Consider the following 27,692-nt stretch of genomic DNA (forward strand, 5'->3'; position numbering starts at 1 on the left):
AAAAGAGCAACAAACTATAGTCGACTACCGCACGAGAACGCCACGATACCGCATCTTCCCCGTCTTGAGCTTCTCAATCGCTTCTTCGGCACCCTCTACGGTCATCGGAAACGTCTCCACGGTGGGCACAATGTTGTGTTGCGCGACAAAGTCGAGCAATTTGTTGATCGTCGAGCGCGACGCCGTCAGGGAGGCCTGGATTCGGATTCCCTTGGTGATCATCCCGGTCAGCCTGACCGGAGTGTTCTCGCCGGATACGCCGAGAGGATAGATTGCGCCGTTGACGGACATTAGTTCAAAGAGTCTGGAATAGCATGAACTGTTAGCATGGAACATGGAAATATGGAACAGAAAGAAAAAAACTAACGTGTTAAAGCCTTCGCTTGGTGCCTTGGCTGTCAATATCAAATGCTTCAACCCACGCTCATCCCACCCCTCGGGCTTCCCCTTGGTCGGGTCAAAGACGTAAAACTCGTTCGCTCCATAGCTCATCGCCTCAGCCCTCTTATCCTCTGATCTCGACAGCACAACGACATGACAGCCTATACCAGCAGCCAACTTGATAGCCAAATGGCCTAGTCCACCAATACCCATAATGCCCACACGATCCGTCGGCCTAACATCGTAGTCGTTCAGGATAGTAAAAATAGTCGCGCCGGCGCATAGCATGGGCGCGGCGTTTTCACTCGTATAGCCCTCTGGAATCTTAAACACAGTGTTTGCACTCCACACCACACCAGACGCAAACGAGCCCATATTGACGAGTTTGCGCGAGTAGTCGCTCCGGTTCACGCAGTACTGATCGACACCCGTCAGACAGCTCTCGCACGCGCCGCACACCGAGTGCGTAAAGCCAAATCCCACTCTGTCCCCCTCGCTCAAGTTGGTAACGCCCTCGCCGAGTTTGCGCACGATCCCGATACCTTCATGCCCCAAAACGGTACCTCGTGTGAGCTGGCTGAGGTCGGTGCCGCAGAGGCCCGAGTGTGTCGTCTCAATGTAAACTTGCCCATACCCAAGAGTCGCTTCGATGGTGCCTTCGGCAACTGCGCCGGACGGGGCCGTGCCGTGGAGCACTTTGAGGTTGTATTTCTGTTCAGCCATTTTTGTTGATGAGGAACAAAAACTACAAATGTAGGTTTATAGAATTGTCGCGGTTTGGGGGTTTTATGTGACAAAAGATTGTGCGCTATCAGAGGAGGGGCACGAGGACAGGTCGATGATCGCCATTGTGGAGAGGTCCCGCTACTCCGGAACTTGCGATACTACTCCACCATCACTGCTTTCGTCATTGATTTGGAATTTCTATTTGCCCGTGGAGCTTTTTGTCTGTTGGTTGAGTTCTTTCGGAGTTTGGGAAAAGAATACGTACGTAGTCGGGTATTCGTCGAATGATGTCATCGGTGACAAATCAACGGCTCTTCTGATATTTGTATATCAATTGATAATATCATATACTCGGCGATCTCTGGTTTTTAGATAAAAAAAAGGAAGTTTATAAATATTAAATACTATCTAGCAGACAACGCCACCAGACAACGGAACGGTTTCAATAATTTATACGACGTGTTGTACGTAAGGATAGAGGCGCTAACGCGTAAATACTAAAAAGGAAATCTGTGTTGTAGATCAACCAATTCAAAAATGGTACAGGCTTCAATGTTCCCTATAGAGATTGAATTATAAATATATGGTGGCAGAATGGTCGCAAAGATAGATTTATTTAACCACCATACTATATGTTGTTAAATACCAGTGCGGAGAACATTTCCGATCAGTTGTGCTACACTGTGTTTTTCTCAAACGGTGTCAATTAATACCAAAAAATAGCTACATGTCGATATGTTATGACAAGTTAGTATATATATGAGAGATGCAACTTTGGAACCAGGTTGTCGGGTTTCAAAGCAACATTGAACGCGGGGTAAACTCTCGCAAACCTAAAACTTGTAGCTCAGTTGTCGAAATATATTTTTCACGCCGTGAGTTGGTAGCCATCTCAACATATATATTTATATTTCAGATGTTGTGAGCGCCTTTATGCATCACACGGGCGGTGTGATGCCTGCGTAGTCTTGCAGCCTTTATGCATGCATTGTTGTATTTGAAATATACATCGGTCGATGAAGTACCACGTACCTTTCTTGTCTCTAGCCCTAATGGCGGGGGTCAATGTCGTGCTCAAGGTTAGAGTGTCACATGATCGTCTTGTTACAGATGATAGATCACTTTGATGTAGCATGATTATGTTTGTACGACACGAGCTGCTCTGTATGCATTTGATAGAGTATGTAGAGGCTCCTATTGGTGGGGGGCCATGGCCTGCATGAACCAGATTACTTTTAATTAATATTATTTAACAATAGGGCCCACGGTTTGTCCCGATTAGTTTTGTAAGAAAAAAAATCTGTTCCTTGGCTCCCCCTCACAAGTGCCGTGCTCGGGGCTAGTCCGAGAGTTCACTGAGTCGACTGAGTTGTCGTTGCGTCATTAGCTTTGCATAACTGCAGAATAATAATTCACCTACCAGGTAGCTGCAGGTCAACAAGTCGATTTTTTTTTTCAGTAATTAATAATTCATTGCAGCAGAATTCCAAGCAAGAAAAGTGTGCTCTCACATGCACGCGCCAATGCCAATGCTACGTGGAAATTTCCCACGATCCGAAAAACTTCGTGGCTGGAGTCGCCAACCAGATCTCGGGCGCGAGCAGCTCCACCAATTGGACTGGGAGATCTGCGATGAACTGGGAGAAAGTTGTCGCCGAGCTGGTTAGTAGCTGCTAGCCTTTGCAATCTCGCTTCTAGTGCGCCGGATTAGGGCGATGGTAGTGTCGATAGCGTGCATAGGAGCCGTGCTAAGACCAACCATCGCGCGTCTATCGATCGAGGGAATTGGCGCTAGTGCGTAGCTCCAACCGAATGGCGATACGTCTGGAGTGACAGGCTGGGAAAAAAACAAGGGGTCTGAAATAAATAAATAAATAATGATAAGAGAGAGATAGAGAGGAAGAAAGATGAACGTCGCCATTGCAGGCACTGCGCCACAGAAAATGCAAGCCCCGCAGTAGTGCGCCAATCAGACGAGGACCCAGCACCAGCCACATTCCGGGCCGGCGTCCAATCGCCAGTCGTTGCCGCGTGGCTGAGGCGCCCGCCCCACTCAAGCTCTGCAGGTGGGGCAAATTACGCATTTTGCCCATTTATGCGCCGATCATTGGTCCGTGTCTCCAGTTCGAGCTGGAAGCGGCTAGCGTGCCGGCCGAGCCAAGGGCAAGGCAGGAGCCCGCCCAGCCCGCCGGTCCCAGTGCCTTCCTGCCTGTCAGTCTCTTCTATCTTGCATTATTCACTCACTCCTCTTTCTCTCTCTCTCTCTCTCTCTCTTCTCCATTCCGATTACTCCTCATTTTCTACCCCCTCCTCCTGGACATCTCACAATCTCTTGCGAGCTAGCCCAGCTGCTAATCGCATTGCTCCCTCGTTGTCCTGCGGCCCTGGAGCCGCCCGCGCTGAACCAGTGACGTCGACTCACTCAAATCCTGAAACAGCCACAGCACAGCCCATTGTCTCGACGATCGTGACGGCTGCTGGCATTTGCAGCTTGTGCCAATTTCTTCTCCTTTTCTTTTCCTTCTTACCCAGTCCACCATGGCTTCAGAACCCGCCTCCAATGCCGAGGCCAAGCAGCAGGGCATCATCGAGACCGCCCAGGCAGCAGGAAACGACCCTCAATCGCACATCCAGCCTGAATTGGCCGAGGAGAAGCTCGTGGACGAGAGTCTCAAAGCAGGCGCGCCGGCTTTCCAGTTCAACCCAGATGATTCTCCTCAAGAGAAAGCAGAGGCTGCCAAATCGGTGAGTTGCTGCGCCAGACCATTATCTCCCGCTGTCTTGCTTACATTTTTCCGTGTCCTGTGCAGGCCCTACCTCCCCAATTCCCCAAGCCTAAAGCTTTAGCCGGCGCGGCCTTAGTATCAGACCAGGTAGGCACCTGCTTTTCCCAGATCAAATTACAATCCACGAGCGACTCACTGAAATCGATGTAGACAAAGGGCCCCGCTGATTATGACTTGCCATCAACAAATAAAGCAACCGAGATGGTGACAACAGCTCCCGCGGCAAAGGATGATGAGAAGAAATCTCTCGCCCCCGGAGAACTGACTGACGAACAACGCTGGGCACGGGACCGTACAGGGTGGGCGCCGCAATTCGCCAAGCCCGATGCATCCCCAGAAGATGAAGAGACATTGCTGGATCACCGCACATTTTTGGAAGACAAAATAAGTGACAAGTTCTTTGGAGGTTTGTCATGTCCCGTTCTGCTACTGCGGACTAGCAGCTAATGGACTTAGATTGGTACCACAATGCCGCCGTTATTGTCTTTGCGTGTCTTATATCCTGGACCATCGCCGTTCTCGGAGGTGGCCTTGGTTGGGTCTTTTTGGTGATGGCTGCTTGTGGCACTTATTATCGCACTTCAATTCGACGCGTTCGGCGCAACTTCCGGGACGACATCCACAGAGAAATGGCCAAACAGCGTTTGGAGACCGACACTGAGAGTTTGGAATGGATCAACAGCTTCCTGGTTAAATTCTGGCCAATTTACTCACCAGTCCTGTGCGACACCATCATCAACTCGGTAGATCAAGTGTTGAGTACTTCGACTCCTGCCTTCCTGGACAGCTTGCGCATGAAGACATTTGTTCTCGGCACCAAGCCTCCACGCCTGGAGCACGTGAAGACGTACCCCAAGACCGAAGTCGACACTGTCGTTATGGACTGGAAGTTTAGCTTCACCCCCAACGACACCATGGATATGACTGCCCGCCAAGTCAAGGACAAAATTAACCCCAAGGTCGTATTAGAGGTACGAGTTGGTAAGGGAGTGGTCAGCCATGGCCTGGATGTCATTGTCGAGGATTTCGCCTTTTCTGGCTTGATGCGAGTAAAGATGAAGCTCCAGATCCCCTTCCCCCATATGGAGCGTGTCGACATCTGTTTTATTGGACGTCCTGAGATTGACTACGTCTGCAAGCCTCTTGGTGGAGACACCTTAGGTTTCGACATCAATTTCATTCCCGGTCTCGAAGGCTTCATTAAGGAGCAGATCCACGGCAACCTTGGCCCAATGATGTACGAGCCCAATGTCTTCCCGATCGAAATTGCCAAGATGCTGGCAGGTAACCCAGTTGATAACGCAATTGGTGTTATCGCTGTCACTCTTTCTGGTGCTGCCAACTTGAAAGGTTCCGGCAGAATCGGAAACACTATCGATCCTTATGTTTCTCTTTCCCTCAACAGCCGCAACGAACTGGCACGCACAAAGACTATACAAGACACGAACAATCCTCGATGGAACGAAACTGTGTACATTATCATCACCTCGTTTACCGATGCATTGACCATGGCTGTGTGGGACTACAACGAATTCCGCAAAGACCAGGAATTGGGTATTGCCACTTTCCCCCTTGACAAGCTCGAATCGGAACACGAGCATGAAGGTCTTAACTTGGACATTTCTTTCAGTGGCCGTAATCGCGGTGTTTTGCAAGCCGAAGTGCGCTTCTTCCCCGTTTTGGAAGGTCGCAAATTGGAGGACGGTACCGAGGAGCCTGCACCGGAACTCAACACCGGTATTGCACGATTCACTGTTGAACAAGCGAAAGAGCTGGATGGAAGCAAGAGCTTGGTTGGATCCCTCAGCCCATATGCTGTCCTCTTGGTGAATGGCAAAGAAGCACATGTGACAGGCAAGCTCAAGCGTACCAATAACCCCATCTTCAAAGACGCGTCTAAGGAACTCCTTATCACGGACCGCAAGAACGCCAAACTAGGCCTTGTCATTAAAGACGATCGTGATTTGTCGACTGATCCTGTCATTGGAAAATACCAGATCAAGTTGAATGATATGCTCAAAATGATGGAGAAGGGCCATGAATGGTACCACTTGGCTGGTGCCAAAAGCGGTCGCGTCAAGATGATGCTCGACTGGAAGCCTGTTGGGCTGAGAGGTATCGTAGGTGGCGCAGGTTATATTTCCCCAATTGGTGTTGTGCGGATTCATTTCAAAGGTGCCAGTGATCTACGCAACATGGAAACTATGGGCAAATCAGACCCGTATGCTCGTCCTTTGCTAAACGGCGTCCCAAGCGGCCGTACTGTTACGTTCAAGAACAATCTTAACCCGGACTGGGATGAAATTATTTATGTTCCCGTTCACAGTGCACGCGAGAAGCTTACTTTGGAGGTCATGGATGAAGAAAGCCTCGGTAAGGATCGCAGTCTTGGCGAGGTCGAGATTTCCTTGGCAGATTATATCCGTGACGATGAGAACGGTGAATACGAAGTCGACGATGAGAAGCAGGACACGAAGAGCGGACTCCGTATGCACGGACGTGGCGCTGCCAAGGGCCTCCTTAACTATACCATCGCGTTTTATCCAACAGTCAATGTGGTTGACCCAGATGAAGAATCGGAAGAAGCAGAGGAAGAAGCGGCAGAGGCCGCAGAAGGCTCTCGCAATAGCGTTGATTCTACTGCACGCAACAGCGTGGATCGTCGTAGCACCGATGCGGGCAGAACCAGCACCGACGTCAAATCAAATGGCCGACCCAGTCTCGACACTGCTGTATCCAAGCGTACAGGTAACGGGGGTCCTATCTCTCCCCTTTCTTCCTCATTTCCAACATCTTCATCGTCTTCTATACGCAAAGAGATTCCTAAGATTCGTATCGGGCTAGAGGACTTGTCTAACTACGGTAAGTCTTTACGAGTTTTGGTTACGCCTTGCTTAAGAAAATAATTACTAATCCTGTTACAGAATCCGGTTTGATTGTGTTCAAATTCATCGACGGAAACCTCTCGCACTCTAACGTCTTTCTTGAGGTTGTCATTGATGACCACTTGTTCCCCTCGTACACTTCAATGAAGATCAAGTCGAAAACTGCAACATTTGAAGATAGTAAGTTATTCTGCACTGCGAAATTTGAATAAAAATCTAACCAACTTGGTGTAGTTGGCGACGCATTTGTGCGTGAATTGGAAGCGTCTCAAATCACACTTCGACTTGTTGAAGGTGATAGTGATGATACACACGTCCTTGCCAAGCTGACCGGCCCAACACTGCCCACGCTGCAACAGTGTCTCTATACGCCTACCGAGTTACAGCTTCGGTCGGACAACGGTGCAATCAGCAAGGTCAAGGTTAGCCTGCGGTTCATTCCGGTGTCGATGAAACTCGATCCCACAGAGTCAATTAACAATTCGGGCGATCTTCGTGTCGACGTTCTTGATGCGGCCGACCTTCCATCCGCTGACCGCAACGGTTTTAGTGATCCGTATTGTAAATTCAAAGTGGATGGCAAGGACGTTTACAAGACCAAAGTGCAAAAGAAAACCCTGCACCCGGCCTGGAACGAATACTTTGAGACGCCGATCAAATCGAGAATCGGGGGAGACTTCCGCGTGGATGTATATGATTGGGACTTTGGTGACAAGGCAGACCTGCTGGGCGGAACTGTCATCAATTTGGAGAAGCTCGAGCCATTCCAGTCGGAAGAAGTAACGCTCAACCTGGACGGCAAGTCTGGCGCTATCCGATTGAAATTGGTCTTCAAGCCATCATACGTGACGCGTGCCCGTCAAGGACAGTCAACCTTTTCGGGAACGTTTGCGACGCCCGGCAAGATTGTCGGGGCGCCTGTCAAGACCGTCGGCCTCGTGGGTGGCGGTGTTGTCAAGGGAGCATCGTTTATTGGCCGGGGCTTGAGGAATCGCTTCCAGAAAGATAAAGATCACGGCGAAGCGGAAGTAGCAACGCCTCCTCGTGAAGAGTCGCCTCCAAGGACACCTGCAAAGACAGACACTGGTCTCCCGCGTGCCCCTGGACTGGTCGTGGACCCGGCATCGCCATCTTCTCCTCTAGGTTCGCCGGACCTGCAACGTCGCCATAGCCGTACTCGCAGCATCAGGTCTCAATTTGGCAATGGGTCTGCAGAGGGCGGAACTGCATTATTCACAGTTGTTTCAGCCACCGGATTTCCTCCTTCGGCAAATATTCGCTGCCTTGTTCGACTTTTGGGCGCCAAGGGTGCCAAGGACATTCACAAGACCAAGGCGATCAAGAGCGCTGACGGCTCTGTTCAGTTTGACAGCACACACGAGACATTCAAGGTCCCCAATGTCACAGCGGATGCTCAATATCTGTTGAAGGTGGTCAACCACAGCACGTTCGGAGCAGACGAGGCACTTGGCGAGGCACACTTCTTTGTCGATGATCAGGGATCGTCTATGAGCAAAGAAAAGACCGTGGGTGTGGGATCAGGCAAGGTGGTGATTAAGAGCAGCTTTACGCCGAATGAAATCGCCAATGGCCGTCCCAGCACTGCAACTTCTATAAACGGGGATGCGCTTGACGCTGGAGGCGAAACACCAGACAAGAAGCGACGTAGCTTCCTGTCGAAGCGCAGCGCTAGTGGTGTTTAGATGAATTGTGTACTTATTGATGAACTGTTGATATTCTTAGCTACAGATGAGTGGTACAAAAAGAAAACTAGGTCCGATGACCTCAGGAAGTCTTGTTTTGTGATATCCTTTTTCTTATATTTTATGTCGTACTACGAATGAAATCTTATAAAAACGTGATCTTCCGATGACTAGTAAGTAGTATTAGCGTGATCGACAGCCAAGGTAAAATTATTATGTGGTAGCAGCGTGAGGAATATCCCGGAAGCGACCGATAACGATCAGAAAATTTTTTTTCTCGGATGGATGATGATCTTCATTCTAGTAAATATTAATATTAATTGCTGACACACTGCCACATTCGGCGCTGTTTTAGAGGGGCTCCCCCCCCTCTACGATTCGTGATCTGGGCCGGGTAGCTGCAGAACGTTCTTTTATTATTATGGGTAGGATGGGATTATGTGGTTGTATTCAGGGCCGGGTGGGGCAACGGGATGTTGAAATGTATCGATCTAGATTCTAGAGTCGTAGACGTGCATTGCATGCCTTACCGTTTTAACTGGGGGGGGTTGGGAAAAAAAAAAACCAAAAGGAAGACCTTAAACGAGGGGTGTCATGTCTGGAAGATCTAGACCCGGAATTATTAGTACGCACACGTTTCCGATGTGGATAGCTTATCTTATTTGATTAAGCTAGGAGCTTCCGTGTGATGAAATTGAAAAAAAGGGGGCTTTTTTTTTGGCTGCTCCGTGAATAATAATAATAAATAGCCTGATAGGAGACAGAGACGTAATAGGGCTAGGGTCGATTTTGTTTTCGTGGGTAGAATTAAAATTATACTCCTAGCGTGGTAGTAGTAGTATGTAGTTCAATCGATTTTTCTAGACTGGTGGTGAACGACCCGGGCAATACTACTAAATGGGCCATGGCAGTGTAACGGTGTCGATCGTTTGTGTACATAATTGATATGATGATGATTTTTGTGAAGAATCTACAGGCTTTTTCCATGGTGAGAGAGAAAAAGGGAGAAAGTAGGCAAGTCATGAATCATGAGTCAGGGGAAAAAGGCCGAGTCCATCGGCGGGGAATGCCATTCAAGGGGGTACACATTCCTCAATTCCTCAATGCAGTAGTGCACAGCCGCCGGGTAAACGGAGCGAGAGCGTGGGACAAATTCGAAATGGTATTAATAGTACACAGTTAGTTGGAAGTACGTAGTAGTAGATCAGCGAGCGTGCGTTCTTGGTTGGATATTGACAGGGTAAACGTAGTCGATCAAAAAAAAAAAAAGGGGGTTCGTATTAGCTCCTTTCTTGGATAATAGATAATACCAATCGGACAAAGGATTTGACGATAGTCTTGTGTGCTATTGACGACCGGCCAGTTGCTTTGACAACGAAATAATCAACGGTATAAGAGAGAGTCAATAGAGAGACGGAGGCGATCTGACGTGGTGGTTGAGTATTGAGCCTGGAGTCTGGACAGAGCGAAACGGAGTATACTGCTAGCAGTCAGGTCACTGGCGAGCACAAACCTAATACTAACAGCCTCACCTGCTAGCCTCGTAGTCGTGCCTGTACGGAGTAATCGTGCTAATGATATCGATCGATTAGCTGTAGATGACAGGAGAGAGACATCGAGAGAGGGGCACTGGAGCTGTCCCGGCGTAACGTGACCGGCGCCCCACCTGCCTGCCTCCGCGGCCCCTGGCGACGACACGCAGGGAAGGAGCTCGATCAAGCACAACAACAATAAATAACTAGACCAGACCTCGCTCTATCTTTTCTCTCTCTCTCCTCCTCTCTCTTCCCCCTCGCCTCTCGTCTTCCTCGCTCTCAATTCGATTGCGCCTCTGGTAAGTCTGCGAGTCAAACGCCCCTTCGTTTCGTGCCCCTCAGTGCCTTTTGCTGTCGATCGTGCCCACCCCGTCCAATCGACGCTCCTGCTCGCCCACGCCGCACGGGATCGACAGTTCTGCGTGGCGACCGCAACTTGCCCGCCATTGCTGTCCTCGCCCTCACCATGTTGTCATTTTTCGTTTAGCCTTTTTTTTCCCTCTTGCCTTTTTGCCTCTTACTCACAACCCCTCAATCTCGTTCTCTCGTCGTCCTTTTGTGTGTTGTGCCTCAGAATCGCTGAGACAAGAGTTCACTACTAACAAGCCACTGTTTCGGTCCAGATCCCATCAATCCGCTTCTCGCTAGTCCACCGACTTCTCGGGAAGTTAACCCTGCCTTCTGACCATGGCCGCCGCTAAAGCGATCCCCTCCCACCTGAGGGCTCAAGCAGAATCTGGCTCCCAGGGCGATTCTGCTTTTGAGCGCAAACACCACGGAAAGTCCCAGTCGCACATGGTAAGTAGTGTCTTTGCAGGTGCTCCTTGTTCTGGTCGATTCTGTCACCAGTCCCAGGGCTTGTCTGGAGTCGAAGAGCTAACCATCGCAAAAATACAGGCCTTCGAAAATGCCTCCACCAGTGTGGCGGCCTCGCAGATGCGCAATGCCTTGAATGCGCTCTCCGAAACCGTCGAGGACCCCAACATCAAGAACCGCTTCGAGGCCGAGATGGACAACTTCTTTGCCCTCTTCCGCCGCTTCCTCAATGACCGCGCCAAGGGCAATGCCGTCAACTGGGACCGCATCGCTCCCCCCCAGCCCAGCCAGGTCGTTGATTACGCCGACCTTGGCAACTCCGCCTCGGTCGAGTTTCTCAACAAGCTGGCCGTCCTCAAGCTCAACGGTGGTCTCGGTACCTCCATGGGCTGTGTCGGCCCCAAGTCCGTCATCGAGGTCCGCGAGGGCATGTCCTTCCTTGACTTGTCCGTCCGCCAGATCGAGTACCTCAACCGCACCTACAACGTTAACGTTCCCTTTGTGCTCATGAACTCCTTCAACACCGATGATGATACCTCTAGCATCATCAAGAAGTACGAGGGTCACAACATCGACATCATCACTTTCAACCAGTCCCGCTACCCCCGTGTGCTGAAGGACTCATTGCTCCCAGCCCCCAAGAGCTTCGACTCCCAGATCTCCGACTGGTACCCTCCCGGCCACGGTGACGTCTTCGAGTCTCTGTACAACTCCGGAACCCTCGACAAGCTCCTCGAGCGCGGTGTTGAGATCCTCTTCCTTTCCAATGCCGACAACTTGGGTGCTGTTGTTGATCTGCGCATTTTGCAGCACATGGTTGACTCCAAGTCTGAATACATCATGGAATTGACCGACAAGACCAAGGCTGATGTCAAGGGTGGTACCATCATTGACTACGACGGCCGCGTCCGTTTGCTCGAAATTGCCCAGGTGCCCAAGGAGCACGTCAACGAATTCAAGTCTATCAAGAAATTCAAGTACTTCAACACCAACAACATCTGGATGAACCTCCGCGCCATCAAGCGTGTTGTGGAAGAAAATGAGCTCGAGATGGAGATCATTCCCAACGAAAAGTCCATCCCCGCTGACAAGAAGGGAGAGGCCGACCTGTCCATCATTCAGCTCGAGACCGCCGTCGGTGCCGCCATCCGCCACTTCCGCAACGCTCACGGTGTCAACGTTCCCCGTCGCCGCTTCTTGCCCGTCAAGACCTGCTCTGACCTCATGCTTGTCAAATCCGACCTTTACAGCTTGCAGCACGGCCAGTTGGTCATTGACGCCAACCGTTTCGGCGGCGCCCCTATCATCAAGCTTGGATCTGACTTCAAGAAGGTGTCTGATTTCCAGAAGCGCATTCCTAGCATCCCACGCATTGCTGAGCTGGACCATCTTACAATCACTGGTCCCGTGAACCTGGGCCGCAACGTCACTCTTAAGGGAACCGTCATCATTGTTGCTACTGAAGGCAGCACGATCGACGTCCCCCCTGGTTCTGTTCTGGAGAACTGTGTCGTCCAAGGCAGTCTGAGAATCTTGGAACACTAATTTTCTTATTTTTCGTTGCTGCATTCCAAAGAATTTCCGTGCAGACTACTTCACCTATATGGATCAGGACTTTTAATCAATCATTTCTACATCTCGTGTTTTGCTTTCATTACAACAAATGAGTACGTGTATGGAGTGAAAAGTGGAAAGTAGATGCTGCGAAAGTGCAGGCTTGATGAAAAGTTCGGTGTTACGACTAGGCTGCGTTGGACCTCCAGTGTCACCTAGAAACGCATTTTTTTTGTTACATAAATAACGCTCCAGCTAACGATATTAATTCCATATCCTGTCTCTCTGGGAGATGGGCATTTTAAATATTCCGTCAGTAGCTTGTACGTACATGTGGTTGGTGTTTGTTGGCCTGAGGCATCACACGCAGCTTATACAACCGTGTTTTCCCCGTGGTTCGGAACCGCAGGCAGCTTAACAAAAATGATATCAACTCAACGTCACCCCTTTTATTCTCTCACGTCATATTGTGTTCCTGGCTTTGGTATGTCCCGATATGCTGGGACATCGTCTTGGGACGATATACACTTATTCGTACCCTAGACATCCTAAATTTTTCCCGAACCAAGGCCGCCGTCTCGAAAAAAGATGAGCAGCTCAGTACCATTCAGGCCCATTGTACCAGGCTCCTCGCTAGCGACTCCTCACACGAGCGGCGAGGCATCAACAAGTCGCGGTAGGAATCTGGTGCCGGGATGGAAGAAGAGGGTATCAACGGCATGCCTGGCGTGCAAAAAGTCAAAACGCAAGGTAGGGAGGGATATCCTCGCCTTTTTTTTTTTTTTTTTGGATAACTAACTGTGAGCCAGTGCTCAGGAACTGCGCCGTGCGAAAACTGTCGCACGCTTCGAAGAGAATGCATCTTCGACGAATCGCTCGACCAGCGCCGTCGCGTCGCCGCAAAACGGACTGCAGAAGAGCTCGAGTATCATCGCGACATGCTCAATGATCTCCTCAAAGTGATACGCTCTGCGGGCGAACCACAGGCCCAAAAGCTAATGGAACTCATCCGAAACGACGCCACTCCAGAAGAGATCCGCCTCTTCATTGACGAGATCCTCGCTGAGCTACAGGCCACAGAACCAACCAGTAAAGACAAGCAGGAAACCGCAGCTCAACTGAAAGCACTCCGAGATAGTGCCAATATGCAAGGTGCTGCCCCATCTTTTCGTAGAAAAGTTATGGATGTGAATTTTCTATGTGATACTCCGCCAATCCAGGTCCCCGCCAAGCCGTGGACGACGGTGAGCGATGAAGATGCGTTTGTGTCTCATCTGGTCTCGTTGTACTTTACTTGGGATTATCCGTTTAATGCATTCTTGGATAGGGATGTGCTGGTGGATCATATGCGTGCTGGAAACGCGGATTCGGATTATTGTTCGCCGTTCCTGGTTAACGCTCTACTTGCGCAGGCTTGTGTAAGTTATTCATCATTTGAAGCTATCTCTGTAGGCACATTCTTAGTTGTCCGTTTTTTTTGCAACAGCATTTTTCCGAGTATTCAGAAGCATATGGAGACCCAGGCGATGTGGCTACCAAGGGACAAGGGTTTCTTCACGAGGCCGAGAAACACTACAAGCAAGAGGCGGATAAGCTGAAGCTCGCTACGCTCCAGGGTACTCTGATTCTTTATGAACGGTAATTCGCAGCTGAATCTTCGCTCTGGGGAATGGCTAACTAAAGGATTTTCACAGATACTCTATATCTGGTCAAGATGACCTGGGCTATGCGATGCTGAAAAAGGCAACCGATTTGGCCGTCAGGATGGGATATGTAGATGAAGATGAAGTACCGAAGGTAGAAGACCAAGATCTGAGCGGAAAGCCTATTGATATGACTGCATCGATTACAAAATTAATTTGGGGGCTATTTCAAGTCGATACGTTGGTGTTTCACTCCCCTTTTCTCTTCCTGTATACTAGGCTGATGAGTTCTAGGGTCTGTCATGCTGGATTTCTGAAACCAAATCGTATCAGACATCTTCATTTGAAGAGACCTCCACGTATATCACTGCAAAACGATGCCGAGCCCTGGGTGCCGTATCCTGCTCAAAAACCGCCACGACCGGCCTATGTCACTACTTACTTTGATGAATCTTGCACTCTTAGTGAGATCTCGAGGGATATCTCTCATACCCTTTTCACAGATGATGAAGCGCTGGATGATGACAAAGCGCATCTCTCGCAGACTATTGAGGCTCTCTACCGGAGACTTCGAAGGTGGCACGATAATCTCCCTGATGAATTGAATCCGGCGCATAAACCTGCTCCTCATATTCTCCTACTTCAGTATCTCCCCACTTTCACGATTTTTACTGTGAATAAACTAACAAAAGTAGCATACGGTACTACACCACCCTCATAAGCATGTTCAACTGTCCCCGAGGACACAACCACCAATCCAAACCCACCAAAGTCGAATCACCCGCCGGCGAGGGCCAGAACACAAACTACATCGCCATCTCATCGGCCCGTGAAATCGCAAGACTAGTCAGCATCCACCAAAGAGAATACGGCATGAGCCGCTCGCACATTTTTGCTTTGTATGCCGTCAACCTGGCCCTTTTTGTGCTTCTTGAGCGCGGCGCTTTTCGGATTTCGGATCCTGACTGTATTGCGCTTACCTCTGCCTTTGCGGTTATCACGACACGGTCCATTCTCGGCAATCGTGTGCTTTCTATATTCCGACGGTCGATACGGAAAACGCAGGATAATCGTGAATCAACACGCTGGGATGAGTTGCCTGACGGGTTGAGAGAAATACTCGAGGAAGAGGAAGAGTCGTCGACGTATTCAGAGTCGCAAATGGGGGATAGTAGTAGCACGTCGTCTGATGACGGCGAGGCTACGAGCGATAATTATGACCATGACGAACCGATGGTGTCGTCGCCTGCCGAGGTTGAAAAGGAAGAGTCTGCATCTCACCACGGTACTCATCATCATGAAGGGGGAGGGGGGTTGTGTGAGATGTTGTGTCGTTATGAGGTGATGAGTTTGGGTCGAAATGAGGATACCTAAAGGAAAGGAAGGTTCCAAGGGAAGTCATACTTCTGGTTAGTTGACTTTTGTAACTGTTGGTTTGTTGTAAAAACATGTGTAACTAGGTGTGTAAGAATTAAATAATTTGCATTTTCTGGGCTGGTTTAAGACAGATCGGATTTTAAATGTTGGTATGTATTATAGCATACAGAAAACAGAGAGTTGTCGAGGTTTGTAGTTGCCAAGTCATGCGATGACGTTCAAATGTTGAGGCGCACCTTGCGCAACCCTGTATTCCGCTTTAGGAAATATTTTCACCTGCCTATTTGGGATTCTTACAACTGAATTTACATCGACAGGAATCAACACCAAATTTACGGATGCAAAAAGGTATACATATATAACAAAAAGTCTAACAAGTAATGTTACATTTTTCACTGCCCTAAGTTAACTACTACCTAACAAAGTCGCAAGCTAGTGAATAGTTTCAACTAGTTAGTTTCCATCACCAATTTAGCCGCCTGCTAATATAGAAAATTGGCCTAGTGTCTAGCTAGATGATGTGGAGTCTTGCACGCGGGGTAAAGCAGGACTTTTTACCCCGAGGATAGTTCAAGTTTTGAGAAAGAAACACCAGACGCAGTGTGTAACTGTCGATTGGTGGTTGTCTAAACTACAAAAAAAGATGTTAGCCCTAAAAGCAATAACTGTGGGGTTCTTCATTGGACCATGTATTGCATCCCAACTATTTCCGAATGACTTCAGTTTCAACCCCCGACAAAGAATTGGAGAGAACGACCGAGCGGTTTCGTACGACACGCGGGCGCTTCAGAAAGATGCCTTTTTGGACACACTTGTCGCGAACATGACTGTGTTAGAGCTGGGTAAGTTTAGCCAGTGACTGCTAACAGAGTGCACCTCGACTGATTGAATCAAATTTCTAGCTCTTCAGCTCCAACTCATGTTTGCCGATAGTATCATTGGTCCAAACTCCGACAATGCACTATGGGGTTCGTCGCTGTCTTTTTTTTTTTTTTTTTTAAAAAAAAAAACAAGGCTATAAAAAATTGACATCGAATAGACGAACGAATGCATCTCGCACCCAACGCCCCCATCGGATTCATGCACGACTGGTACCCAACAAACAAATCCCAATACAATGACATGCAACGCCTAAACTCACGCAAATCCCGCATAGACATCCCCATCCTGCAAACAGGCGAGTGTCTACACGGCATCGGCTCCTTTAAACAATCCATGTTCCCGCAATCCATTGGCATGGCTGCCTCGTTTGATACTGGCCTTGTGCACCGCGTGGGCAGGGCGATTGGCGAAGAAGCAAGTTCGATTGGTATTAGAGCATGTTTTGCGCCCGTGCTGGATTTGGGCAAGGATCCTAGGTGGGGGAGGGCTCAAGGTTTGACAAGCTTTTGAACTTGGAAGTGTGCTTTGAGATCTGACTGTAGAAATAGAGGCATGGGGCGAGGATATGGTGCTGACTGCGCACATGGGCGTTGCATACGCTTCCGGCCTGTCGAAAAATAGCACTTGGTCGGATCCTGATGCGGTTGTTCCGGTGATGAAGGTATTCTTCCAGAAATTATGAAACTCATCCCAACTTGCTAACAATTAGTTATAGCATTTTGCAGCACATGGCTCGCCTCAGGCAGGTCACAACGCAGCTCCTTTCATGGGATATGGAGTTAGACAGGTTCTTCAAGAAATGCTGGTGCCGTTCAAAGCGGTTGTTGATCTTGGTGGTGCAAAGGGGGTTATGATGTGAGCATTTTAACGAGGGGTTGAAAAAGCACATGTTAATTTGAAGGGCAGGGCATATAATGAACTCGATGACGTTCCGTGCTCGGTAAACCCGATTCTGTACAAAGCGTTGGATGATTGGGGGTTTGATGGTGAGCTGAAAAACTGCTATAAAGTATAGATGGTTGAGAGCTGACTTGAGAACAGGTTATATCACTGCTGATGATACCGGTTAGATAAAGTTGAACAATGTTTGAGACAATGCTAAATATTTGCTAGGCCTAGCCGAACTTCTCTCTACACATATGGTCACCAGCTCGACTGGAGATACCCTGACCCAGTGGTTCAACGCCGGTGGCATGGTCCAATACTATGACTTTCCGCTAGACACATTTCTCACCGTAAGACAAGCAGCATCTTGAGTAGGGCAACCTAACGTATCCAGACAATTGAAGATCTCGTCAACAACGGCACACTGCAAAAATCAACCCTGCAATCCCGCGCCAAAAGAGTGCTAGGGGTAAAGTATGACCTTGGCCTCTTCGACAACCGCTTTATTGCCGACGATATCGACTCGGACGCGATCACCCAGTCTCATATACCTCTAGCGTTGGAAGCTGCTCAAAAAAGTATAATTTTGCTGGAAAACCGCAATTCAACACTTCCTCTCGTCCCTGGCGAGCAAAATATTAAAAAAATAGCTCTGGTTGGCCCCTTTGTGGACACATTCAATTATGGAGACTATTCTGGGCAGTTTGGCGGATACCCCGTTGAGCACGCAACCACAATACGCCGGGCAACTTCCAAATATCTTGCGGAAAATTTCCCCGAGACGGAGATGGTGACGAGCTGGGGCGCCAATTCGTGGACGTACAACGGGCAGTACAATATCCCGCCCTACCTGCTTTCTACTAACAACGGGACAACATCTGGCGGCCTACGGGCTACATATTACGCAAACCCCAACTTTACAGAACCCATGATTGAGAAAATCGAAACACCGACTCTAGACTGGGGTCTGTATCCGCCAAGTGGTCTACCTTCGAACAATTTTAGCGTGGTATGGGAAGGGAGCCTGTCGAGTCCCGTTGACGCAGACGTTGATGGCTGGCTCGGTATTGCAGTGTACGCAAACACGACTTCAAAGTTATACATTGACGGGAAACTTTTTGTCGAGGCATCAAAATCAACTTCTGGAAATCTGCTGTCGAATATACCGGGAATAGAGTACTCGGCAGTGAATAGCACTGCAGCCCCTCCTGGCTCTGCGCCGTTTACCTTTAGGAAGGGGGCCGTGCATAAGATTAGGGTTGAGTATCAGGCTTGGAATTACCATCAGAAGATTGAGAATATGAATTCTCTCAATGCGCAGATTATCCTGTTTTGGAATTTGGTGGATCGGAACGACCCGGTTGGAAAGGTAATGCCCTGTTTTATTCAAGTATTATTTAGGGGTTGTTTTCTTCTAATTAAAATTAACAGGCAATCGACCTATCCAAGTCCTCGGATGTGATTGTCCTCGCTGTCGGAGCAAATTGGAACTCTGATGGCGAGAGTGCGGATCGAGCTACTCTAAGCTTGTCGTCGGATCAGAGTGAGTACTACTTTAACTACCGCACACTAGTATTCTAATAATGTCGATCAGCCGTGTTAGCAGACGCAATTTATGCCCTTGGGAAGCCCGTAATTTTGGTTCTTGAGGGCGGCCGGCCATTCGTCATCCCGGACTACTATAGCAAATCTGCGGCAGTCTTGAATACGGCATGTCAAATTACTCCCAGCTATGAAGGAAACCGGCATACTAACTCCTGATCCTACATGTAGTTCTTCGGCGGTCAATCAGCCGGCCAGGCAATCTCAGATACAATCTTTGGGGTCGTGAATCCCGGCGGTCGAGTGCCGTTGAGTGTGCCGTACGATGCTGGCACAATTCCTGTTTATTACAAGTATGACACTGTTCATGCTAACAAGTATCTTGATACTAACCGTGTTTCAGTTATAAGCCGTCGTTTCCTCGAAACTATACCGACATTCAGTCAACAGCAATTGTATGTTTATTGTTCTTATTGGCCGATCGCCTTCGCTGACGAATATACCATCAAGTACCCATTCGGCTACGGCCTCTCATACACCACTTTCCAGGTGTCTAATTTCAACGCTCGTGTCAGCGACAACAACACCACCAGCAGCAGCAGCGCAAGCAAAACCTTCTCAGCAACATCGACGATCCAATTCACCTGCCAAATCAAAAACAACGGAACCCTACCAGGCAGCTACGTCGCACAGGTCTATCTGCTCGGCCGCGTTTCATCCATCACGCGTCCCGTCCGACAACTCGTAGGCTTTTCGCGCGTATATCTGGATCCGGATGAGGCGGTGCGGGTTGAAATAGATGTTGATGTTGCTCGGTATCTGACTGTGTTGGATAGAAGCTACGAGTGGACGGTGGAGGATGGGGAGTATGTGTTTGCGTTGATGGAGAATGGAGGGGAGATGGCGTCGGCGGGGGTGAATGTAACTTTGACGATGGGATAGTCTTTGTTCATTCCTTTTCTCCTTTTTGGGGGATGTTGATGATGCGTAGGATAGATGTAGTGTTTGGTAAAGCCGGTAGGTAGAATGCCGAAGCCCTAGCCCTAACCCTACCCGGGAATCCTGTTTCAAAGACATACTGATTTACATCAAACTCTCGACAGAGTGATGGTTAAAACAGGAATTACGTGTAGCGATCAATACGTTTATAATCTACAAGTTGTTGTAATTTGAAAACCAGTCTCGTCAAATAACATATATTAATTAGCATTTACATCATCACTACTATACTTCAACTATTTTCCCACCTGAGTAGCAGGAGCCACACCGTGTTGGTCCGGGCCATACTCGTCAGCGTCCAATGCGTTCAGTTCCTCTTCCTTGGCGTTCAACTTGTAGAAGCAGCCGAAGAAGATAATACCAGCAAGGAAGGAAGCAACGGCCAAGCCGACAAACATCCACAGGATGGCTGGGTCGTAGGCAACAGGCGTCAAGGCCTCGCCAATGGCAGATCCGAAGGCGTTGGTCAACAGGTACATGGACTGGACAAACGATTTCATGGAAGGAGGAGCCTTGGTGTAGGCGTACTCGAGGCCAGACACGGAAGCGAAAATCTCGGAGAGACCGATCAACACGTAGGCTGGGGTCTGGATGGCGATGTGGACTTTATTGCCCGTAGCAACGCCATCGATTATGGAGGCATCGCAGAGTGGAGAATCGTAGCAAGGGCCGGCGGCGTAGATCAGGTGCTGTACAATGGCGGCGTAGACCATGGCGAGGGAAGCGACGCAGAATCCCACGGCGATACGGGTGATGGGCTTGAAGGGAATGTGCAGCTTGCGCATAACAGGGTAAATGGCCAATTCAAGGATAGGAAGGAACACAATGATGGAGATGGGATCAAAGTTTTGCATCAAATCGTTGGGAATTCCATGTGCCTCCATCTGGCCGGCCTGGGTGACGAAGTTGTTGGAGAATTGATTGTAGACAACCCAGTAGATAGGATAGAAAGCAAAGACCTTGCAGGCAATAATGGCACGCTTCACCTCGTCAACAAAGTGGTCGTCCCAGCGACTGACGCTGTTATAGCCGTTCTCAGCTTGCCAGGTGGGCTTGGCGGCATCCATGTTGAAGTGCTTGATCATGAGACCCATGCAGCGGAAAGCATCAGTGATGACCTGGCCTTGGGGTGGGCGCACCACGTAGTACTTGCGGCCGAGAACTAAGGCGCCAGTACCGACGAGGAACATGCACAGACAGAGCAAGAAAGCGGACCAAAAGCCAATGTCGCGCTCCATGTAAGGGGTGGCGAGCAGCGAGAGCGAACCGACGTTGATACAACCGTAGAAAATCATGTAGATCCGCTGCACGGTCACTGCGGGGTCGAGAATGACACGCTCGCCGTTGGGCTTGGTCTGGATGGCCATCTTCTTGCGCGTGTACTGGTCGGCAATCAGGGGAGCGACGTTACTCTTGATACCGCCGGTACCCAGACCGATGACGATGATAGCAACAATGAAACCGCCGAGACCAGAGCCATGTTCAAGGGCGGGTGGGAGAGCGGTGAGGAGCAGAATAAGAAGACCAACGATATAGACACCACAGAACACAGCAATGGTCTTGTATTTACCCAAGTACTGGTCAGCAATAACGGCACCAAGAATAGGAGTCACTGTTTCAATAATTAGCCACAAATATATTTGCGCGCGAGAAGGATATTACATACCGTAGCACCAAAACTGGAAAAATGTGGAAAGACCGGTGGCACCCTGGTGGCCCATGCCCAGAGCACCGCGACCCTCGCTGCCGTCGAGAGGACGCTGAATGTAGTTCTGGAAGATACCCTGGGTACCGTAGTAGGTGAATCGCTCGGACAGCTCGATGACGGCGACCAGCCAGGCAGAGGCGGGCAAGTGCTCAGCGACGCGCTTCAGCGTGCGCTTCTCCTCCTCGTTGGGCTCCTCTCCATCGGGGGTGGCGAAGGGGGCCTTTTCGTCGACGACATCGGAGACGGCAACATCAGTAGTAGCTACTTTTTCGACATTGTCGGTAGACTGGTGCACCCTAAGCGCGAGGCGAGTTAGAAATTTCTTTCCTTTCCATGTTCGCGCAAACCAAGACTTACTGGGCAACCTCAGACTCGTGCTCGGCCATGGCGAAAGAAGTGCTCCGTGCTTCAGACGAGTTTGACGGGAAGCAAGCAGGATCAACGAGGTGAAAGTGAGGCGAGGATGGAAGGAGGAAGAGAAAGAAAAAAAGGACAAAAAAATGGGACGGGGCCAGGCGAGGTTATAGACAAACAGCAAAACGCATGCGGGCGCGCTGTTCCTGATGTGGCCGAGGCAAGAGCAGGCCCCGCTGGTGCGCCAAGCTTTCAGGAGCGCATGGCACCCTCGATAAGCTGCGCAACGCTCAGTGGCCCAGCCGAGGCGCGCCAAGACGGCCGATGTTCCACCCCCCGCTCGGCTGTCGCTGCTTGCGGCACCGTGACTGGCGGAGCCGTGGTCTTGGCGCGGCGGTGGAGCGCGGCCCTCGATGTAACCCTGGCGCTAATTAGCCGGCGGGCTTCTTTATCTGCTTCCAGAAGAGTTCCGCCGGGTGGAAAATATGGAAAGGGGAAAAATGGAAAATGGAAAATATCTGCATCGGACATTTGCCACAGCCGGGAAATCCGCGAACCTTGTCAAGCTGGTTATTGTTATATTCTTCTTATTTATTTAATCTCGTAAAGTAGCACGCCTGGAAGAATAAATGGGGACGGGGTCTCTTGGATGTTGCATCCAACGCATGGACTGGACTCGCACGCCAAGCAAATTGCCGCGCTAGCCTATTCGGGACTTAATGCGCTCCGAGGCCAACCGAATAGGTAACAGAAACCGCTCCCCTACTAGTACTCCAGACGAAGCGTTGATACTTGATATCTCAGCTGCCTGTTTGGATTTTTCCATTGCATAATGAAATCCACCTTCCCCGCGTCCACCGTGTGGCCGTTCTTTCTGCCTGCCTTTTTGAGCCGAGTCTTATCTCTCTGACCCTTTATTTTTGCGGGGATGTAATTACACTACACGAGCACTCCGTGGTAAACACCATCCCATCTACCATCTGAGTTTTCTGTATACCACAGCCGGGGGCGAAATTGCTTCTCTGCCAAGACTCGGTGGCTGTGGGCCAAGTCGCTACCGTGGTTCTCCCAATAACTTGTCCATACGGCTATAGCCGACCGAGAAAAATTAGAAAGAAAAAAGGAAAAAAAAAAAAAAAAAAAATCCTTGACGGATTCACTGATTCAGCCCTTTCGTTGCATTGGGATTGGATTGCTAATAAATAACACATAATACGTGAGGTTGAACAGGTTACATGATAGATCCCGTACCGCCAGCGAATCAAAAGGGGAGGCAAGAAGATCACCACGTCGGCGAGATCCGATTCTAATTTCTTAACAGTGCCAAGTGAGACATTTTCCCCCTTCACTGCTGCTGTTACTTAAACTTTTATTATTATTTGTCCATGAGCCTCGCATCGGCCTTGCCGAAAAAAGTAAAGATCCCACACTAGTAGCCAGTGCACATTGAGCCGCTGTTGGACCCAGCTCCTTTGGGCATGTCGCGTGTCCACTGTCCAGCCCTTGCAAGTTGCCACTTATTATTATTATTGAAACGTGATCGCACGGATGAATGATAACACTAAATGCTATGGTAATCCTCTGAGAATTGGCTTTTATTGGCCGACGCAGTACTACCACCTGCGGCTCCCTATCTTGCGACGCTACTAAATGCTAGTACTCATGTCGTATATTCACCGATGAAACCCGACAGCTTGAGGCTTGCCACTATTAGGCTAGCTGTGGCACGTCAATGGTCGGACAGGGTTCCCTTTTGCACCCCGACTATCTGCATGCTATCTCTTCCAATAATAATCATAGGCAATGAATTGACAACCAACAGTTCCGAGTTGTTTATACGAGTAAATCCTGATTGGCCTTATTGGCAAGACAGGGAAATATTGTCTAAAACGTAAATTTTATTATAGAGATATTCTCAAGACATTAAGATTATTGCAATATCACCAGTCACAGTTTAAACAGTGAAACTCTGCCGGGGCAGCAATCGAATCTGTTGTTGCACAGCGTATCTTCACTTTTAAAACCTTATACACACGGATCGCAAAAAGAAATGACGGTCTGAAATCCAATGTCGATCGATGGCTAGCAGGAAAAATCCGAGACGATCACCAAGTCTAACAATCCCACTAGCATTCTAGCATTTGATTCCATCATCCCTAATATTATTAGAATATAATAGCCGATCACCGGCCCAAGTCGCTCGTGCGGCGCTTTCTTCTCTTAATATCGCCTCGACCGTATTTCCAAGCAACGTTGTGTCACAAATCCCTTCTCTGTGGGGATACGCCTTTAACAGACGGATAGCTTGGCGCCTAATGCTTGTCGCACAGCAATGCATAGCCACTAAATAGACAATTTCGCAAAACCCAGCTATCAGGGTCATTGGCTGTGTCGAAGAAGCCGCCGAGTCTCCCGCCGTTGAAACAAAGTGTCGGAAACCACGTTAGGGTACGATATCCTCACATGACCGTCATTCTCGAGCATGGAAACGGCCAGCTGTAAAATATCGCTGAAATTATCGTCAATACCTTCTCAACCAGACTCAGATTCAAACGGATCGTGTTTCAAAAGTGCGACTATAAACGAAATACTAATCACTGCTAGCACGGGGACATGGGTTCTGAGTCCAACAAACTTGGAATTGCTAGAGTCAAGGCAGGAGGAATAGAATGCCCTCTCTTCTACGCCTTTTGATTCCCGCTCAGTCATTTTAAAACTGAATTACACAGAAACTCGATCTTACTATATACCTGCCGAAAAGACTGAAGAGGTAGGTCAAGTCCACGCGTCGAGAAAAACCGTGCGGCAGACAAACTGGCAGTATATTCCACCCAACTGTTTGGTCGGGACCTACAGCGGGTGGCTTTCAGGCTAGATTGAGCTGGCTCCATGTCTGATGTCAAGTGAAAGGTGGTTTAGTTGTGTAAATGTCTGGATGGAGCTGTCTTGATATTATTTATACTCTTGACAGCCGCACATATCATTAACTGTGACGGTTTGCATTCAATTCAACTAATATACGAGACTTCTATTTAATTCCATTAAAAGCACGCTCTTTCATCATTATGCTAGTCATCAATACATTCAAAGTAGGAGCCATTATTTGCATTCCAAAGTCGATAATTACCTCGAGGAAACAACAAAAAAGATGAAACTGTTTTTGATATAGAATTCGGGACCAGCCTGAGATTGACAGTCTCCCATCAAGAGGCTGACCTGAGGGTCTCGTCATGGCCATCTCCGTGAGCCAGAACCAAGCTTGGCAGAATGATCGTCTGGAGTCCTATAATGTTTCGTGAAATAATGATATAAAATCTCCATCACTGACTGCTCATCGCCTGTTGTGCGAGCACTAAAGGTGCACGATGTGGTTGATTCGACACAGGAAAAGGACCTGTCCGTACATCGCTAGTTTCTCCAAGTTGTATCATATCCACCGAGATTGACAAAGGAGTTATAGCAGCAATGAAACTGGCTGTAGAAATAGCCGTCTCCAGAATATCATGGGGCTGGCGAGGGTAATTGGTTTTTTTTTTTCAAATTGACTTCTCCATCTGAAGAATTCGAGAGTCATCGCCTATGCAAGGCGGAAATATTATTCGCCGGCGGTTCACTCTAATTATCCTCTTTGTCCATGTCATCTCTGGTTCTCTTCTTGTGTCTGCCTCCCCGGCCCTTGGTGTCTTTTTCTTGCATATCCCTCAGCGCCATGATAGCTCTCCTCTGTGCCTCGCTCACTCGCTCGGCAAAGATCATGACTTCGTCCTTTTCAGGCTTGTGCTCGTCCACTTTCTTGCCCAGAACGTCTTCAATTCGCAACCATAATTCCACATCATACTGGGTAACGAATGAAATAGCTATACCACTCTTTCCCGCACGGGCAGTTCTTCCCACTCGGTGAATGTAAGTCTTGCTGTCCTGAGGCAGATCATAGTTGAGCACAAAATCCACAGCAGGGATATCCAATCCTCGGGCGGCAACATCAGTTGCAATGAGTAAGTTGCGAGACCGCGTGCGGAATTTGTTCAAGGATGCTAAACGAGCGCTTTGCGACAGTTGGCCATGGATCGGGATAGCAGGAAACCCGAGATTCCGTAGCAAGAAAGATAGTCGCTGGGTTTCGTGGACTGTGCGAGTGAAAAGTATGCCCATTTGCCCCGTACGCTCGTTGAGCAGGTGTACAAGATAAACATCTTTGAATTTGTGTGGGATGAATGAGTAAGACTGTAATAGCTTTGAGGCTGTCTGGTTCTTGGTTGAGACTGAAACTCGCACTGGGTCCGATAATGACGCCCGCTCAAGTGATTCAACCTTGCTGGACATGGTGGCCGAAAAGAGGTATGTTTTTCTCTTCGGTAAGAGGCGGAGAAGCTTGTCTATAATTGGTCCAAAATCGAGATCGAGAAGCCTGTCGGCCTCATCCAGAATGAGGAATTTGATCTGCCTCAACGAAAACCCCTTTGTGTTTTCCAAATGATCCAGCAAACGTCCCGGAGTCGCAACGACGACGTGCGGTTTCTTTCCCAGAGCAATAGCTTGCGGCATCATATCCATACCACCAATCAATAGCGTACATCGCACGGAGATCGTAGCACCCAAAGCTTCCACGGTACGGGCGATCTGTTGCGCAAGTTCTCGAGTCGGTGCGAGGATAAGCGAATGAAGTGGTTGAGGGGTTTCCATCAGCGCCTGGAGTATCGGCAATACAAATGCTGCTGTTTTCCCACTACCGGTCTCTGCGAGGCCAATCAAATCTCGTCCTTGTAAAGCGATGGGGATGCAGCGCGCTTGAATTGGCGTTGGTGTTGAGAATCCAAGGTTTTCGCAAGCTTCACATAGTGAATCTATAACACCTAATTCCCGAAAGGTCTGCGCGGGAGCAGTCTCGGTTTCGGGTTGAACGACGGGAGATTCATCCTCTAATGAGGTACTTTTCGTAAGTTCTGTGGTCATTGTTGCGGTCCCTGGCCAAAAATGGAGGATATGTTCCTACCAAAGGTTCCAGTCTAGAGAGAGACGAAGAAAAATGCCTGACCGGTGAAAATGAAGTTGAGAGCTGCGAGAAACATTCTCCGCATAACCTAAAAAAAATTAAGTGAGAGCGCGGAATAATACATAATCCGCCGATAAGCATCTGCTTATCAGCTTATCGTGACGTGCTTATGTAACTGCCGGTGGGGATCTCTGCTAGGGCTAGGGTTAGGGTTAGAGTCTTTTTAATGTTGCTGAATTTGAAAACAGACTTGGTAATTTCTTAAATGGGCTATGGAGCTGTATTGATAGATTTTCATGGAAAGAATTGGCTAGCTAGTATCTAATTGATTTTCATTGAACCCGCTTTATCATTCCTGGCCTAACGCTATCCCCGAGCCCTGTATGCAATGCCACCACTTGAATACACTTCAAGTTGTTCTTAGTTGTTGATGATTGGATGTTAAACTTTGTGGAGGGAATTTACTGCTAATTACTACTAAATACATATATAAAGCGAGTCAAAATCTAAACAAGACCTGTAAATTTCCAATATGGTTGAATAATCCCCTATACGAGTTTCCTCTATTAGGGAATTCCTGACATCTGAAGCACTCCACGTCCCATCTGTTGGGGCGAATGCTTTTTCCACGGTGGTTACTTTTTTTACACCCAATTTATACTAAACTGCGTGATTGGGTGTCACTACTAGCAGACTTATTTCAGTTTATTTAATAGAAATTCTAATTTTGGCAACTACGGGCGGTACCGGTACCCAATAATTGACTTTTGTGAAGTCATTTCTAATATTGATTATAATCTGTACGAATAATATTAGAAAGGCGGTATAGAGGCGGTAATATAAGCTAATTAATAAATTAATTAAAACCGCGGTGATAGTCACCAATACTCGCCCTTTTCTAGATCGAATACCGATTTGTCTGC

At 48.7% G+C, this 27,692-nt stretch overlaps 7 protein-coding genes across 7 annotated transcripts; 4 read left to right on the forward strand and 3 right to left on the reverse strand.

Annotated features, from left to right (window-relative positions):
* Window positions 1–24: 24 nt before the first annotated feature.
* On the reverse strand, window positions 25–1,104 carry TRUGW13939_11715 (uncharacterized protein; the record flags this gene model as incomplete). Its single annotated transcript, XM_035494820.1, has 2 exons — window positions 25–304; window positions 368–1,104. 2 exons carry the CDS (start codon window positions 1,102–1,104, stop codon window positions 25–27), a joined length of 1,017 nt encoding a protein of 338 aa, XP_035350713.1.
* A 2,541-nt stretch (window positions 1,105–3,645) lies between these two features.
* Window positions 3,646–8,481, forward strand: TRUGW13939_11716 (uncharacterized protein; the record flags this gene model as incomplete). Its single annotated transcript, XM_035494821.1, has 6 exons — window positions 3,646–3,852; window positions 3,918–3,980; window positions 4,044–4,299; window positions 4,350–6,755; window positions 6,818–6,958; window positions 7,013–8,481. The coding sequence occupies 6 exons, from the start codon at window positions 3,646–3,648 to the stop codon at window positions 8,479–8,481; spliced, it is 4,542 nt and encodes a 1,513-aa protein (XP_035350714.1).
* A 2,222-nt stretch (window positions 8,482–10,703) lies between these two features.
* TRUGW13939_11717 (uncharacterized protein) lies at window positions 10,704–12,377 on the forward strand (the record flags this gene model as incomplete). The annotated part of the gene is made up of 2 exons (XM_035494822.1): window positions 10,704–10,814; window positions 10,914–12,377. The coding sequence occupies 2 exons, from the start codon at window positions 10,704–10,706 to the stop codon at window positions 12,375–12,377; spliced, it is 1,575 nt and encodes a 524-aa protein (XP_035350715.1).
* Window positions 12,378–12,974: 597 nt separating this feature from the next.
* On the forward strand, window positions 12,975–15,403 carry TRUGW13939_11718 (uncharacterized protein; the record flags this gene model as incomplete). Its single annotated transcript, XM_035494823.1, has 6 exons — window positions 12,975–13,136; window positions 13,196–13,804; window positions 13,873–14,024; window positions 14,081–14,269; window positions 14,324–14,674; window positions 14,725–15,403. The coding sequence occupies 6 exons, from the start codon at window positions 12,975–12,977 to the stop codon at window positions 15,401–15,403; spliced, it is 2,142 nt and encodes a 713-aa protein (XP_035350716.1).
* Window positions 15,404–16,049: 646 nt separating this feature from the next.
* On the forward strand, window positions 16,050–19,657 carry TRUGW13939_11719 (uncharacterized protein; the record flags this gene model as incomplete). The annotated part of the gene is made up of 14 exons (XM_035494824.1): window positions 16,050–16,248; window positions 16,309–16,374; window positions 16,446–16,781; window positions 16,837–16,949; window positions 17,004–17,143; window positions 17,195–17,274; window positions 17,330–17,353; window positions 17,402–17,523; window positions 17,568–18,542; window positions 18,605–18,716; window positions 18,768–18,871; window positions 18,947–19,068; window positions 19,119–19,170; window positions 19,226–19,657. The coding sequence occupies 14 exons, from the start codon at window positions 16,050–16,052 to the stop codon at window positions 19,655–19,657; spliced, it is 2,877 nt and encodes a 958-aa protein (XP_035350717.1).
* A 293-nt stretch (window positions 19,658–19,950) lies between these two features.
* Window positions 19,951–21,808, reverse strand: TRUGW13939_11720 (uncharacterized protein; the record flags this gene model as incomplete). The annotated part of the gene is made up of 3 exons (XM_035494825.1): window positions 19,951–21,326; window positions 21,381–21,718; window positions 21,780–21,808. 3 exons carry the CDS (start codon window positions 21,806–21,808, stop codon window positions 19,951–19,953), a joined length of 1,743 nt encoding a protein of 580 aa, XP_035350718.1.
* A 3,583-nt stretch (window positions 21,809–25,391) lies between these two features.
* TRUGW13939_11721 (uncharacterized protein) lies at window positions 25,392–26,729 on the reverse strand (the record flags this gene model as incomplete). Its single annotated transcript, XM_035494826.1, has 1 exon — window positions 25,392–26,729. One exon carries the CDS (start codon window positions 26,727–26,729, stop codon window positions 25,392–25,394), a length of 1,338 nt encoding a protein of 445 aa, XP_035350719.1.
* Window positions 26,730–27,692: the final 963 nt, after the last annotated feature.

The sequence above is a fragment of the Talaromyces rugulosus genome, chromosome VI (genome assembly GCF_013368755.1).
Source record: "Talaromyces rugulosus chromosome VI, complete sequence".
Classification (NCBI taxonomy): domain Eukaryota; kingdom Fungi; phylum Ascomycota; class Eurotiomycetes; order Eurotiales; family Trichocomaceae; genus Talaromyces; species Talaromyces rugulosus.